Source organism: Cynocephalus volans, chromosome 16 (assembly GCF_027409185.1).
Source record: "Cynocephalus volans isolate mCynVol1 chromosome 16, mCynVol1.pri, whole genome shotgun sequence".
Classification (NCBI taxonomy): domain Eukaryota; kingdom Metazoa; phylum Chordata; class Mammalia; order Dermoptera; family Cynocephalidae; genus Cynocephalus; species Cynocephalus volans.
Genome location: NC_084475.1, coordinates 18,772,351 through 18,788,585, shown reverse-complemented (window position 1 = coordinate 18,788,585; position 16,235 = coordinate 18,772,351). Strand labels below are relative to the sequence as shown.

The 16,235-nt window shown below is 51.4% G+C and overlaps 1 protein-coding gene across 1 annotated transcript in view; it reads right to left on the bottom strand.

Moving 5' to 3' along the window:
* PGS1 (phosphatidylglycerophosphate synthase 1) overlaps positions 1 to 16,235 on the bottom strand; it is a 37,819-nt gene that overhangs the window by 11,160 nt on the left and 10,424 nt on the right. Inside the window, exons 3-7 of the mRNA XM_063080213.1 lie at positions 13,695 to 13,772; positions 12,074 to 12,173; positions 10,918 to 11,107; positions 9,928 to 10,106; positions 7,320 to 7,841 (exon numbers count right to left, since the gene is read on the bottom strand). Coding sequence (XP_062936283.1) covers positions 7,320 to 7,841; positions 9,928 to 10,106; positions 10,918 to 11,107; positions 12,074 to 12,173; positions 13,695 to 13,772 — 1,069 coding nt within the window. The remainder of the gene's footprint in view (positions 1 to 7,319; positions 7,842 to 9,927; positions 10,107 to 10,917; positions 11,108 to 12,073; positions 12,174 to 13,694; positions 13,773 to 16,235) is intronic.

Sequence of the window (16,235 nt, the reverse complement as noted above, 5' to 3'; positions counted from 1 at the left end):
CTGGCTGTGCAGGCAATCAAGGGACCACGAGAGTGGGCAGGCTGTTCCCTCCCCCTTCCCCTGGCAGCCTGCTCCCAGTGGCTCAGGAGTGGCTCAGGACCTACCCAGGGTGGTCCAAGCAAACAGCCGAGCCTCCTCTTCTTTAAGGATGGCTCTTCATATACACAGCCCTATAAGCTCAGCCTCCCCCACCTCAACTCTTCCCACAGAGCACGCAGCTGGGAGATGAGGCTCAGCACAGGAATTCCACAGGCTGCAGACCTAAGTTACCAGAGCTTCCTCCCACCTGCCCCAACTTTTCTAATGACAAGATCAGCCTCTTAAAAACACTGGGTTAGCTCAGTGCAACTGGTCCAGCCAGCCTTCCTCAGGCTGTTCAGAGAGGAGAAAGTAGGAGTGACAAGTAGGGAGGCCTGCACACCCACAAGGATGGCATGGGTCAGGCTGACCTGCACCATGCCATCATGACTCTGTGTCCATCCCAAGTCTCCTAGACCACAGGGTCTGGCAAGGAAGGTTGGAAGTGCCTGGTCCTATGTGTCCATTTTATTTGCAGAATCTGCCTAAACACTGGATCATTATCTCACAATGCAACTCAGGGGTCAGCCATCAGACAGGGGCCCCCAGCCCTCTGCTGACAGCCACATCACATGCACAGCTGCTTCTCAATCCTCTTCCATTACTGACCCCAAGGTAGTCTGTCTGTCTGTACACTGTCTGTACAAATGTCTATGCTGCATGTAGAACCAGAATAACATTTTCTCAGCACCCCTCCCCAAGAAGCAAACGCCATCACTGGGTGTCATCACTGGGGTTTTGCTGAGGCACTGTCACGCTCACTGGGAACAATACTCCATGCATACCTGATCCTTGTCTTCCCTCCCTTCCCACCCCTCTACCCGCTGCATGTCTTTCCTCTCAGGCCTAGGCTGGCCTTCAGGTGAGTGCTTGCAATTAAAGAGGCAGTTCACATTTTTCACCTAATGACCACTCTGGGGAGCCTAAGATCACCCCCACCAATTCCTTTACAGTTTGTATTTGCATTGCAATGTCAAAAAGTGAACAAAGGCCATAAACATGAGACTGCCACCTTTCAGTGAGCCCCCGAGGCAGCGTGCGTGAAGCACTGCCACACCAGAAAGAGGTGCCACGTGGTACTCACGCCCCAGCAGCACTACAAGGCCAGGATAGCTAGCAGTGATCTTATTTCCAGATTTAAGCTCACCAACTCAGGAGATTTCGGCTACTGGTCTATGCCCTGAGGACAGCTGGGAAGTTTCCAGTTGGGGAGGGGACTCAAGAATGTTTCATTTCATCTGCCTTGCTTTGGGTCAGGCACGTGCCAGTGCTCAGGATGTTGGGCTGCATATACACAGGGGTCAGACTGTCAGGGCTGGACTCACTGTCGGGAAATACAATTCCCGCCCAAGGCTGTAAACTGGTTATCATGCCCCAACTCCTCATCCCGGGGCCTGACCTTTGCGCCCAGCATCTCTACCATTCCAGGAATCACCAGATTAGGGCTGAAGAGCAGCAGGAACAACAGCCTGGAGGGGGCGGAAGCAGCCCTGCTGCAGGAAAGGAGCCTCAGGGAGCAAACTGATGGTGGCCAGCGCACAGAGTGGAGAGAACCACTCACACGGAGCACGTGTGGCATGGGGACTGGGGCCTGGAGTCCAAAGACTTTCGCTGCTTCCCAGCTCTGGGCTCCCCTTAAGAGGGACGCTTGCCCCTGTTCCTCCCCACACAGTCACACTTTCCCTCTGAGAAACAGCCCATGTCACGGTGCTCCCCAGCCCGCCCAGCAGAGGCTTCCCCAGCACTTGCCCACAGGCCTCCAAGCCCTCTCCGATGAGCCCAGCCACCCTCCAACCTCACTGCCCACCACTGGCAGCCCCCATGCTGTTCTGCAAGCCTAGCATGCTTGAGGGGTCTGCATACTTCTGTGCCCTCAGCCTAAAACACTCCTGCCCCTCTCTCAATTCAAGCTTCAGCTCAAATGTCACCTCCTCAGAGAGGCCTTCCCAGACGATCCATCTAACAGATGCCCCACCCACCGCCTGGATTCCCTCTCCTGCTTTGGTCTTCTCCATAACTCCTTCTGCTACCTGATATATATTGGTATAGATCTCATCTACTTCTTCCCATTAAGCTATAAGCCTTAGGAGAGCAGGGAGTTAGTCTATCTTGTCCCTAGTGATCTATTCCCAATGCCCTGAATGATGCCTGGCACATAGTAGATACTCAATAAATATCTGTTTCAATAAAATAAAGAAAATGAGCTTAATGATGGCTCTTCCAACTAATGAAGATTTAATTAAGTGTAAAAAAGCTTTGAAAGGGGCCGAGCCCGTGGCGCACTCGGGAGAGTGCGGCGCTGGGAGCGCGGCGACGCTCCCGCCGCGGGTTCAGATCCTATATAGGACTGGCCGGTGCACTCACTGGCTGAGTGCCGGTCACGAAAAAGACCAAAAAAAAAAAAAAAGCTTTGAAAGGAAAAAATAAAGAGCCTTGAACTCCTAAAGCAGGGGCTCATATACATTTCAGGTTAGAGGCCTCCTCTGAAGAGCTCCTAGAAAAATTCAAACTTAGGCATCCCTCCCTTAGGCTTCACCGTAACAGTTTTTTGCAATAAATTTCAGACGGTTCTCAGGTTCCTACAAAAACAGAGGACAGAAGACATCCTATTCCTATAGTCACACAGATAAGTGCCTCGGGTCTACTGTCAGAATAGCTCAGAGAAACTCCAGGAAGCCTGCAGGCTGCTGGGTGCTTCAGCCCAAGGCAAGCAGTTTGCACCAGCACAGCCTCCACCCCCACCCCAGAATACACCTGCAAGGTTCCCAGGTGTGGTCCAGGCAAACAGGGTAGGATTGCCCAGCTCTCACCATCAGTTCATAGGTACCATGCCAATGGGCCTATCAGGAAGGCAATAAAAATAGTGACATTCTCACAATCATTAACAGATTCTCCTGTCAGCATGAGCCAAAAATCTCTGAATCCAATGCCCTGCTCAGCCCTAGCCACACACATTGCTTTGTTAATGCTGGAATACTGCATCTAGAAGAAATTGAAGTCAACATGTTAAAACTCATTTTCTTTTTTTCAAAAAGATGACTGGTTAGGGGATCTTAACCCTTGACTTGGTGTTGTCAGCACCACGCTCTCCCAAGTGAGTTAACCGGCCATCCCTATACAGGGATCCGAACCCATGGCCTTGGTGTTATCAGCACCACACTCCCAAGGGAGCCACGGGCCAGCCCTAAACCTCATTTTCTGATTCTCCACCTAAAATGCACACCTGAGGGCAGTGTCCCCACAGATGGACAAAGTGGGTGTGGCAAGGCGGGCGTGGTCCCTGCCTGAAAGGGCTGTTGGCTCTCAGAACAGGGCTGGGACAAGGCCTGAATGTTTCTTGCACTACCGGCTCAGGCCCTCCCCTCTGCATGGAGCAGACAGCTGAAAGGATGTGAGAAGCAGCCTGACCGTGCCATGCTCACTCAGGCTCCCTGCAGCTGCGGCCTCTCAAATGCCTCCAGGTGAGTTCGTTGGTGCACAGCAAATACAGGGCTCACCACGGCCGACAAAGCCAGTCTGCCCCCCAATTCTCAACTAGCTCAGGGTGGAAGGTGAATCCCCAGCACCCACTCAGACGTGTCTACTGCAGCATTTGAAGTGCTTCCCAACAGAGTCCAAATTCTACCCCAGCTCCCAGAACCCCATCCCACCACACCACTGGGCAAGGAGCGAGGGCCAGGCAACAGGAAACTGACAAAGCCTGAATCAGAGGAGCTGATTCTGCTGCCTGCTATCTAACGTGGACACTTGCCCGGCCCAAACCCCTGACGCTCCCTCCAGAGGACTCTCTCCAGAAGCCAGGCAGGTGCAGGTAAAGACCTCCAGCTTTAGTGCCATCATCCTCCTTCATGACCAACCTGCAGAGCAAGCAGCAACAAAACTGCAAGGAACCAGGCCAGGCCCCATGACAAGGGGGCCAGGCCCCATGACAAGCGGTCCAGCCCCTCCCCTGCCCACCATCCACTCTGAGACCTACAGCACCTCCCCTCCCCCACTGTGGCATTGAGGCCCGCACAACACTGCTCTCTCCTCCTGGCCCCAGGACGCCTCTCTGGGCCTAGGAACTGCACAGCTATTTTACAGAAATGCCAGTGTATGTCCCGTCACCGTGCTCTCCTGCCAACCAGTGCCATTGCCCCATTTTACAGGAAGGAAGTTGAGCCAGGTCCCTCAGGTTTTGCCAGAGGTAAAATGCAACAGAGAACCAGGCTTCTAGACTCCAGGTCTGGTAACCTCTACACCAAATTATGCTTATGCAGAGTCTCCTGAGCATTCAGAATAGGTGCCCTATGCAACAATCCAAACAAAAACTAAACAGATAAACCATATTGCAGAAAAAATCTCTAGTGTATGCCTTTAAATAGTGGAAGGTTCCTCTGGTTCTTGGAAACAACTCAATTTACTGAAATGTGACAGATGGACAGATAGATATTGAAGTCTGTTAAGAAATCTGCATGGTATGCAAGTGATGTATACTTCCACTAAGGCTGTGAACAGAATAAATATTGCTTCAGCAAATAGTTATCATATTAGAACCTTTCCAACAAGGCATCTCAGCAACCGCTAGATATTCCCGGCAGTACTGGATAACAGAAAATACTAAGGCATAAGCCCTAGCCCTTTGAATTTCCTGCCATCTGACTGCACTGAAATCCACTGGCACCTCCTGTTGACTGGCATGGTCATTTCACACGAGATGTTACCTCTCCCCACTGCCTGTGGGCTTCCCGAGGGCAGGGACTGAGCCCATTTTTCCTGCATCACCATACTCACAGGGCCACCAGCAAGTTCAACACGCATCATCAGTCCTCAAATCCTCTGATGCCCAGGGGAGTACTGTGCTGAAAAAAGAATGCTGTCCCAGGCACAAAAATCTGGAACCCACAGTGTCCTGGCTCCCCCTCCTCTGTCCAAGGGCTTCTAGAAGCAAGAGGAGACAGGCCTGTCCCACAGCAGCTTGAGTAAGGGATTCGTGGTATCAGCTGTACAGCCATCAGCAGGAATTTTCTGGGGCCCAAACACAGACACACCTGAACAGGCACATGCTTATACCCAGCATGAGCCTTGCAGAGAAATGGCTCACTGCACCAACCAACCAAACCCACAACCACCACAGGCTGCCTGCTCATCCCCTCTCACACAGGCCACTTTGCAAGAAATGACCATCAAAAGGTGAGTCAGATCCCACCAGAGGTCACAGCCACCATGCAGGAAAGGACCCTGGACTCTTCCCTCAACACTGAGTGACCTCTGACTTCTGGCTCCTGGCTTTAGGGCGAGGCCCCCTCTGCTCACAAGAAGCCCTCTCCATGCACCATCCACCCTCAACCCCCCATGCCAACTGTCTCTCTCTCACACACACACACGTTTGTGCATGTGCCCTGGGATCCAGCTGAAAGATTACCCATGCCTCGCCACTAATCCAGTGCTCCCAGATCGCAGGGCCCCACCCGCACCAGGGTGGGAGGGAGAGAGCAGCAGGAGCCAACAGTCCGGGAAAAGGCAAGACACACTGGAAAAGCCAGTTGGGTGTTTCTGTTTCAACAGTAACTGGGGAGTCACCACGCATTTATCAGCACAGCTTCAGGGAAATAACCTGCAGCAGAGTCAGAACTGACAGACCAGGAACCTCACAACCTGCAGGCTCAGCTGGGGGACCAAAGTGACAAGGGACCCCAGTACTGTCCCAGCCAAAGTGCAGATGAGGAGAGAGTGGTGTCTAGCTGTGCCTCTGCATAGCTCTGTGGGCACACATGCTCCTGTCGGTCTGCACTGTAGCACCCCTCCAAGGCTCAAAGTCTCTCTCTGCTGCTCAGAAGTAACAACGCCAATCCAACGCCACTTTCTATGCACCCCCGCCCTGGGACACCTGAGTATCAGCCTGGTTCAGCCCATGACACAGGGCAGGACAAGTGCTCTGCTACAATGGGCTGTCACTTCCCACACCTGACAATGCCACCTGCCTGAGAAGGCTTGAGGGCCTCGAAACAGGCCCAAACCTTCCTCACTCCAAGCTATAATGATGGTTCTTAAAGCTAGGCACCAGAATCTCCTGAGGAGTTTTTAAAAAACAACATGTTGAGTTCAACCCCCAGAGAGTTGGATTCAGGTCTGAGGTGGCCTGGGCTTTGATATTTCCTAAAATGTACCCCCAGCTGAAAAACACTGGCTTAAGGGAAAAAAAAAAAAGAGCTCAACCTCATGGTTTGAAGGTAACTTCAAGTCCAAATGGCACAGATGTGTGCCCGTGGTAGTCTGCAGCCTGGATTCCCCACCTGAGAGGGAGGCCAAGTCAGGAGCACCCTCCCACCCCCAGCGCAGTTCTTCGAAGCCACTACGACCAGGATGGGAGCAAAACAGGCTGTGGACTGCCCAAGGATGCCGGAAGAGCTGCACTGAACTCGTGGCCCAAGGGCCCTCCAGGCACCATCGACTTCTTTACACACAGGACTAGCCCGCGGTTACATGGGTCCCCTGAACATCAGAAAGGTGGCGCAGGCATGCTGCTGGAGGTGGGCATCCCACAGTACCAAGGGGCCACGGGGCAAGCCCATTGCTCAGCACAGGTTTTAGACACGTCTATACACATCTCACAGAGGCAGCCCTGAGACTACGCCCCATCTGGGCCGCTCCACTGGATGCCTGAGAGGGTTTTAAGACATGCACAAGCCATCAGGCAGGAACTGCATGAAGCACATAACCTTCCTCCTCCCACTTATGATGGAGAAAAGGTAGAGATCGGCACAGCGGGGGAAAACAGCCACGGTGAGGAGGAAAAGACAGGAAAACTGGGCTATTAACTAGAAGCACAATCCCTAACGATCCTCTCTGTTCCCTGAGACGACACTGCCAAGACCTCCAATGGTCAAGACAAGACTAAATCGCATTCTTCTCCATCTAGTTGGGAGGAGTTACATGTGCCACATTTTTTAAAACAGCCAAAACAATTTGAGTTTTTAAGTTTTGGGGTAAAAGGGAGAGATCTTACACAACTGAAATGCACTTAAATAGGGCAGGTCTCACATCCCCAGGACGCAGGACAACTGTGATGTGCCTGCAAGGCTGTTGTGAAGACAAAAGGGGAAATGGAGAGGGCGCTAACAGGCAGGTACCAGACACACCGTGATTGCCAACACAGCACAGTCAGGCAGGACCCTGCAAGTGACCCAGGAGTGTGGCACTGCCCCCAACCCACCATGGGGGTCCTGTGTGCGGCAGTCCTCTGGCCAGCAGCTGCATACCTTTGGCATGGAACGTCCAGCCCCTCCGCCAGTACTCCTGCAGCTGCACCCGCTCCTGCTGCCCCAGGCTGCACACCTCGCTGTAGAACTGCCGCTCAATGTGCACGTAGGCTGCAGGGATGGCACCGGCCACGCCCTTGGCCCCAAAGAAGCCGTTCACTTCTGGAGAGGCCAGCAGGATCTGGTACTCAGCCCGTGTGCCCAAGACCAGGTCCATGTAGGCCTGGGTCAGATTGAAGTAGCCAGTGGTGAGGTAGACCTTGGCGCCACGCTCAGCCTCTGTCAGCAGGGTCTCGGTGACAATCTCGTCAATTTGAATCTCGAAGGGCTTCATCTGGATCAGTGGATAAATCCAGGTGTCAGGGGATGGTCTCCGGTCACCAGCTGCCGCAGCATCTTCCTGGGTCAAAAGGGAGTCGCTATGGAAGGTCTGGGCATGGAGCATCTGCTGGCGGGTCCTTGCTGAGTTGATCACGTCCATAACCCTCTTATTGGCTGCCTTGCAGTATGCAGTCCGGTCACCTAGAGGGAGACATGAGAAAGAGGAGTGCTGGAAAGAGCACTCTGCTCAGCTCAGGGGGCAATGGCACGTGACGGGCAGGTGTAGAGGCTACGACTGATCGTTTACTGAACACATAACGAGTGGGCACAGGCATGAGGCCCTGGGTGAGGCTCCCCTGTGGATACAGCTGCCTACGAGAAAGACCTCGCCCACAAGAGCCAACGCTCAGGAGAAGTGAAAAGGCATGTTTACACGTAATTCCAATTGTAGAAAGCTCAAAAACGGGTGAGATGAATTTAGAGTGACAGAAATCGGGGGTAATGCCTGGGAGCCCATCCACTATGAACAAGTATGTCAGCTGTACATTTGTGATCGGTGGTTAGTCTGCATGTTATACCTCAAGAAGAAAGTTTACTAGACAAAGACATGTATAAGGAGAGAGCAGATGCCACAGGCCAGGTGTTACAGAGAAAGCATCAGCACAGCTGCGGTGGGGAAAGTTTCACACAGGTGGTGACACGTGCAGGAAAGGCCTCCAAGGGCCAAGTAGGAACAGGGGGGCTCTCAGCTCTACTTGGAGAGCCAGCCCTTCATACTTAGACAAGGCACTGGGGACAAGTGGCTGTCCAGACAAACTGAAGGGAAATATGCTATTATTAGACAAGAAAAGACTGAAAATTAGTGAGCTAAGCAATCAACTCAAGAAGTCAGGCGGGAAAAAACAACAGGATAAAACCAGGTATACGGCATATGGAAGGAAGTAATAAAAATAAGAGCAGAAATTAATAGAATGAAAATAATTGAGAATATCCACACTGTCAAAGTCGATTCTCTGAAAAGACTGGCAAAATAGCAAGACTCTGGCATGGCTGAGGAGGAAGGAGAGCTGTCCTGGGCCATCTTTATGTGCTCACGTGGTCTGAACTGAGAACAGGGACAGACACTTGGGTGCCTTTCTGGGCTGGGCTACTGAACAAAGAGAACAAAGTCCTGTGCGGGGATCCATCCCTGCTGACACCAGCAACTGCCAGGGGAGGGAAGCAGCCACACGGCTACATGCCGGCTAGAGTTTCAGGAGCAGCGCAAGGCTGTGCGTGGTCATGCACGCCCCGCACGTCTCTACTCCACTGCTCCCAAGGACACCTGTGCCCTCACTCCCACCCGAGCCACCGCGTCTCCTCTTTCCTTGGCATGGGCCTGTTCCCCTCGGATTCATGCCTGGCCCGTTAACATTAGACCAGTTGTCTATACACATTTTCTTTAAGGACCAGACAGAAAATATTTTAGGTTTTCTGGGCCAAAAGACAAAACTGAAGAGAATATGTAGGTACTTACATAACAAGAGAGAAACAGATTTCCACAAACATTTTATTGATGAAACTCAAAGTACAACGGCAATAACCAAGCATCTGGCTGGCAGCAGGCAGGGCAGCCACACTGGTCCCAGCCTGGCTCAGCAGCCAAGGCTCCCCCTGGCAGAGGGACAGGGCTTCAACCAGGTGGCCCCTCTCAGATGCTGCCATCCTTGGTCCGCGAGACACACGGAGCTCTGCTCCTTACAAGGTCCGAGCTTAAGCCCTTCCCCAAGTTGCGGACACTGTTGCAAATTCAGCAGCAGCCCTTTAAGGGCCACAGGGAAGCCACAGCCACAGGAATCACAGGAATGCAAATGTCCCAGAAAGCTCCTGCCAGGACTTGCCTGTTTCCAGCGAGCAGAGCTGAGAGCCCCCATTTCACTTTCCAGGCAGGAGGCCACAGACCTCAATGGAGCTGACAGCCACAGGGACTGTGTGATGGGGGTGGGAGCTGGCCAGAGGGTGGCAGTGGAGCAGGCTGCTTCCTGTAAGTGCAGGGCAGGCTCCTGGCTCAGTTGCCCAGGCACACAGGCCCCAAGCCCACACTCCCACACTCCCGGGCTGGCTCTCTTGCCCACAGAGCATGACTGATGGACAGTGAGTCACATCTGTCTGGCTTCAGAGACAAAAGCAGAATGAGGCCCTGCCACCCAAGTCTCCTGCGCCTGCGGCAAGGCCACCCAGAGGTGTGCTCTCCTGGGCCTTCATCCACCCCCACCGCCTCAGGCAGGAGGCAGAGCCAGGCCCCTACCTTTGTAAGGGTGCACCATCCCGTCCACCACCTGCACTGTGTCATCCCCCTGCAGCTGCAGGGACACATCCCCCACCGCATCCACCAGCTCTGTGAAGAAGTCGGCTATCTCCACACAGTCCTGCAAGAACACGTAGCGGTCCTGGCGGTTGGTGAAGTAGGAGTCACTCAGGTTTGCACTACAGGGAGGAAGAAGCAGGTGAGGACTTGGGCAAGAGTGTGCAGCAGCGTGTCCTGGAGACCCAGGGCTCAGGTGAACTAGCAGGGGAAGGACGAACTCAAGTCAGGACATAATTAACAAACAGCTACGGAGCAATGACCACGTGCAAGAGACTAAGCAAGAGTGGCACAAAGGTGACACAAAACATGGAAGGGCAAAGTCCCTCCACTCAAGGAACTGGCAGTCTAGCAGGGAAGAGGAGATGCAGACACAAAAAGTCAACTACCCACACGGAGCTGCCTTCCAGGGCCCTTGCTTTAGAATCAAAAAGGGTTCCACCTGGCTCTGACTTCTGTATGTCTGCTTTTCTGGCTCTGCCTGACACAGTGATTCGTCCTATCTCATCTCTGTTTTTTCATGTGTGAAGTGAGGAAAATACTCTATAGGGTCATTGTGAGAATTAAGTAAGATAGGACATGAAGGATCTTTGTCTTGGTTTTTTTGGCAGCTGGCTGATACGGGGATCGAACCCTGGGCCTTGGTGTTATTAGCACCATGCTCTAACCACTTGAGCCGCTGGCCAGCCCTAAATGAGACAGCACAAATGGGCTCAGCACAGTGGCGAGCACGCAGCAAGCGCTCAATAAACAGGGGCTACCTTCCAGTCAGCCTTCTGGGCTTCCAGCTGCCACACAGAGACAGTGCCTTGTAGACACCTAGACATACAGCCACCAAACACATGAGCAGGCTGTCCAAGGCTTAAGGGGATGGATTTTCCTTTCTCCTTAGTCCACTGACTCCCACCTTGGAGAATGTTACGGCAAACTCACCCGCTCAGGATGATATTGTTGTCAAAGAGGTAGACCTTAATGTGCTGCAAACCAATCGTCTCATTGAAGCGCTCGGGGATAAGGAGCCGGAGAAGGCCACGGAGGTTTGGCGTGTGGAAGAGGGAGACTCGGACCTGTTCTGGAAACCTCTGCAAGAGCGGAAGCAGCATTGTGCGAGAGTTCTTCTTGCCTGAATATGTGAGAACAGAGAAAGCAGATGGGCAATTCACACCAGGAAAGATGTGCTGCCTGCCAGCGAGGAGCTACCTCCCATGTGGGGTTCACCTTCACCTGTGCTGTCCGTGTGAACTGGTCACACCAACTGGTGCTACTTCCAGCCAGAGGAACTTGGGCCAACTTCTGCTCTGGATGTCAACTACGTATCAGGGCAGGACTGGAGGGCTCAGTGCAGCAGAAATCTGCTGTTTTTGCCACCTAGCACCCATGCACCCTCCTCTTGGTTACTGTACCCAACTTCCTCCTGGGGGTACCAGCTCACCTCCACTCTCTCATTTCTGCTCTGAGTGAAGATGACTCTGCCCATCCTGATCCTTCAACCCCCACTCCACAGGAGAACACATAGGCCTGGGCTTGACCCAAGCCCCTGACAACAGCAATTAATTCAGGGCTGGATCCATGGCTCTGGCTTCATTCTCTTCCAGCGGACAAGGTATCGTGGGGATACAGACCTCAGCCACCAGAGGCTACCACACAAAGCCTGAGAATGAAGCCAGGCCAAAGGAAGTAGGTCCAGGTGACATATTCAAACCCCAAATCACAACCCACCCAAAGCAGGGCAGTCACAGGAGTCAAAAAAAAATTCTCTTTTTTTTGCCTAAGTTGTTTTTACTAGGGTTTTCAGTAATGTGCTGCAGAAGGAATCCTGACTTGGATAATCAGGCAGTCCCAGGCCAACCCGGGCAGTCTTCAAATAGCCGTGTCTCCACCTGAAGCGTGTGAGGCGATGATGTAACTCCCCAAACTGAGGACTGAACCAGGAAGAGTGAGGGGCTGGGGGTGCCTAACACCTGCCTCTTTATTTTTTATTTTTTATTTTTTTTGGCAGATAGCTGGTATGGGGAGCTAAACCCTTGACCTTGCTGTAGTAACACCGCGTTCTAACCAACTGAGCTAACTGACCAGCCCCAACACCTACCTCTTGAGCCCCGTGTGAAGTCTAAGAGAATGGAGACCTTGAGGTCTGAAGGAAACTTTGCTTGGAGTGACTTTTCTAGAGTATTTTCCAGGCAATCCACCTGTCAAGAACCCAAAAGCTGTTTGCATATTTAAAAGAACTAATCAAGCCGTGAGCTAATGCCCTCCCCACCCTGAATACATGTATGTACCATTAACGCTTGCAAGCCAGCCCTGCTGAAGCTCATCTGAGAAGCCTCAGTCATGGTAACCAGAAGCAGCACCTAGCAGCCCTCTTCAGCTGGGGCCTCCAGGAGTGAAGGGAGACCTGTAGGGCACAGGTGGCTGCCGGCACAGTCTGGATCTTACCACTCTTGGAAACGCTCTCTATGATACCAGCTCTCACACACGTTTCAACAGATAATCCTCACAGACATGCAACAAACAGCATGCCCTACTCATGGAGAACTCTCGGTAAATATTTGCTGAATGAATGAATCCAAGACACAACCTGCCCACTGGCCATTCTCCATGAGTTGGACATTACATTCTTCTCCATGAGAACAGGCTTCCAAAGTTTGCAGCTAAGGGTATATTCTGAAAATGGGGGGAGGCCTTCCTCCTCAGAGAGGCAGAAGGGGCAGAAGCACTCATACTAACCCACCTTCCCCCTTTCCATGGTCCAACCTCTACACTATTTCCGAGCTCCCACCTGTGAGTATCTGAACAAGGATGGACAAGGAACAACACTTCCTATGGGCAATGGGTCTGTCTCACTACTTCTGAGCAGGAAGTGACCCCAGGACACTAAGATAAAGCAGTGCTCTCATTTACATACTCACTTCAACTCAATGTCAGCCTCTGCCACTGCACTACCGACTGTGTTGGGCCCATACTACGAACAGCACACCTTGTGCAAACCTAATAGTTCTGGCTCCTTCCCATCCTTGTGTGTGTCATGTATGTGACAAGTGTGGCACAACAGCAAGCCCAGGTAGAACAAGGACAGCCACAGACCCAGCACCCAACGCCAGCCCTCAGCAAAACCAGCCAGCCCGACCAGCTCGGGTTAATTTGTCTAGTACAGGGCCAGAAAAGCTTTTCCAAAAAGGACCAGATAGTAAATATTTGGGGCTTTGTGGGCCAGATGGTCTCTGTCACAACTACTCAGTTCTGCCGTTCAGCATGAAAGTAGCCACAGACAAATGCACAAATGAATGAGCTTGGCTTTGTTCCAATGAAATCTTATTTGTGAACACGGGAATCTTAAATTCACATACTTTTCTTGAGTCACAAAATATTCTTCTGTTTTTTTCCAGTCATTTGAAAACGTACAAACAAGACTTAGCTCACAAGCCATACAAAACAGATAGCGAGCCATTTTGACCTGCAGGCTGTGGTCTGCTGAGCCTGGGTCGGGGAGCCTGTGCAGGTGAGGAAGATACTGGCTGGCAAGGTCAGAAGACCCAGATCAGGCCTCCCATACCCTCCTCCTACGGCCTCCTGACCTTCCAGATATGGGGCAACAAAAACAAGAGCTGGCTGTGAGATGGAGGCCTACACCAGCCCCAAGCACCATGCAGCTGGGACACTTCAGAGTTAATCCACTGCTGCTGCTGGGACCACCTCCCCATAAACCTTACCAGTTCCTGTTCCAAAGGACCTGTCCCCAGGTAAAGAGATGCCATCACGACCCGCCTCTTGGCTACTTTTATCTGCCCCTGAAAGAGGAAAAACAATTCAAAATTCACATTCATTGTTTTCATAGGTCACTGAGAAAATATAATTCTTTGACCTTGGAGGCAAATCACATGCCAAGCTGAACTATCCTATGTCTTCACCAACTAACATTTAAAGCAAGCCCAAAACATGTATGGTAACCTACCAAATAAGGACCCACAACCCTAATTTAAAATAGCCTATAAGTTAAAGCATAGTCTGATCCTACTACAAAATGCAATGTAGCCATTAAAAAAAATGAGGGAGATCTGTGCATACTGACATGAATGTCCACAACTGGATCACTGAGAGACAGAATGCAACCCATGCTCCTACCTGCTTAAACCTCCCCCCGCTACACAAAGCTGTGCATATGTGTGTGTACATGTGTGCCTGCAGGAGCATGGAGAACACATGCCAAACTGCTGAGAGACAGCCCCAAGGAACAGAGCTACAAAGGAGAGGAGTATAGATGCAAATGTTTTACCCACCTGCACGGTTTGAGTTGTTTATAGTGAGCATGAACCACTTATGAAGTGTAGACAGATAGGCACATAGACACATAAACAGAGCATACCAAAACCCAAGGAAAGATAACACATCACATCAGTCCTAACAGCCAGTGTCCTCTCCCTAGACCCTGCTACAGCTCAGGAGAAAAACTGGCCCCATCTCAGAAGGTCTAAGCAGCCCTGCCCCAGAGGAGGTGGCAAGGGCAGAAAAAAACTGCAGTGCTCCCAAAGGTCCAACCCCCAAAGGCCCCACAGGAGAGCAAGGTGACAGGCAGGCAGGCAGATGCCCATTCCCCTCTCAAGAAGGGATGTCACACCCCAGCCTGCACCGGCAACACAGGAAGACGGGCACCTTTGATAGATACATGAACACACCTCTGGGAAAGGATTATGTACAAGAAAAAAACAAAACAACTTCCCAAGATTGCTGTATATTTTGTTTTGTCTTCTATTAAAACAAATGTTTCTGGGGACAATGATTATGAAAAAAAGGAAACAAAAAATAAGGTGTAAGGCGATTTCGTTCAGGCAACAAAAGCCCATCTGTTTACTGTAGGACACCAGGTCCTACAGGATAACCCCGGCTATAACAAGGGTATGGGGACCAGGCAGAAAGTAGTGCTGTCCTCTCTTCTTGTGGAACACAAGCTGCTCTCTGTCCCAGGAAGACATGCATGCCACTCGGTGTGATATGAGCCAGGAGAATCTGCCCACGATTCGTCCAGAAGGCAAGAAAAGGAAGCCTCGGCTTCCTGCTGAGCCAAGACCCTCTGCAGCACCACCCACCCCTGGCAGCTGCACAGTGTGGCCCAGACTCCTGGCCAGGGGATCACCATGCAGAGACACAGTCATTCAGCCAGAGTTGATTAGGACACTGAGAAGAATCACCTTTGAAAAACCTGTTTCTTAAGCCAAGGAGAGAACCAAGTAGGAGCAAAGAGCAAACAGTTGCAGCATTGTTCTACATAAACGAGGATGCACAGGACAGACAAGTAGTGCAGGGAGGTGGGTGAGAGGGGAGAACAAAAAGGACACACCCGTGTGTACACACACACAACACAGAATGTGTTCTGGAATGAGCCAGCCGGAAATTAAGCAAAGTGTGGACCAACACAACAAGAGGGCAAAAGGAGAGAAAATGGGCAGGCATTCAAACGCATGCGAGCTCCTTTCATGAACACAGATGACTCTCTCTACCTGTATGTCCTACTATCTCTTAGCATTCTGCTTGCCTGCGTGGCCTCACCAGTCCTTCATTCTAGTATCATTGCTAATATGAACTCAGAGAGTTCATGTTAAAAATTAATTGCTGTTGAATTACTTCATTCCAATTAGCAGTTTAACCACGAACTAGATGCAACATGTAAACGTGAGTAACATATTGAAAGCCAAACCCCTCACATGCAGTTTACATCACCACTAGGAAAGAGAAGACACACACTTTAGACAGAGTCCCCAAAACAACCAGGACTACAAGATCTAAAACCAGTATGTCCAAATTTCCCAGCTCTCTTTAAATGCTTCTTCATACATACCAAATCCCACCCCTGGGTCTTCCCATGTATTACATTTCCTGCATATTACATCTACCAAGATGACACTATTGTGTTTGGAGACGTTTCCAGGGGCAGAGGTCCTTTGTGCACAGACTCGATACAGGTTTCTCCCCAGTTGTCTTTAGCATGGATGTACCCATGTGGCCCAGGCATCCTCACTAACCTACCTTCTAGTGGTCCACATCTGCAACTCAGAACAAAGGGGATCAGTATGCCCACAAGAACCAAAGTGTATGCCCTTGTCCTTACTGTTCACTTCTCTGATCTACTCCACCTGAGATGCTGGTCACACAGGTAAGCTTCTGATTATGGCTCAACTCAACCATCTGTGAGGCTGGGACCTAACAGGTAGAACCCACATGGAATAAAGCTAAGCAGCCATCAAAAGCTTCTAGAA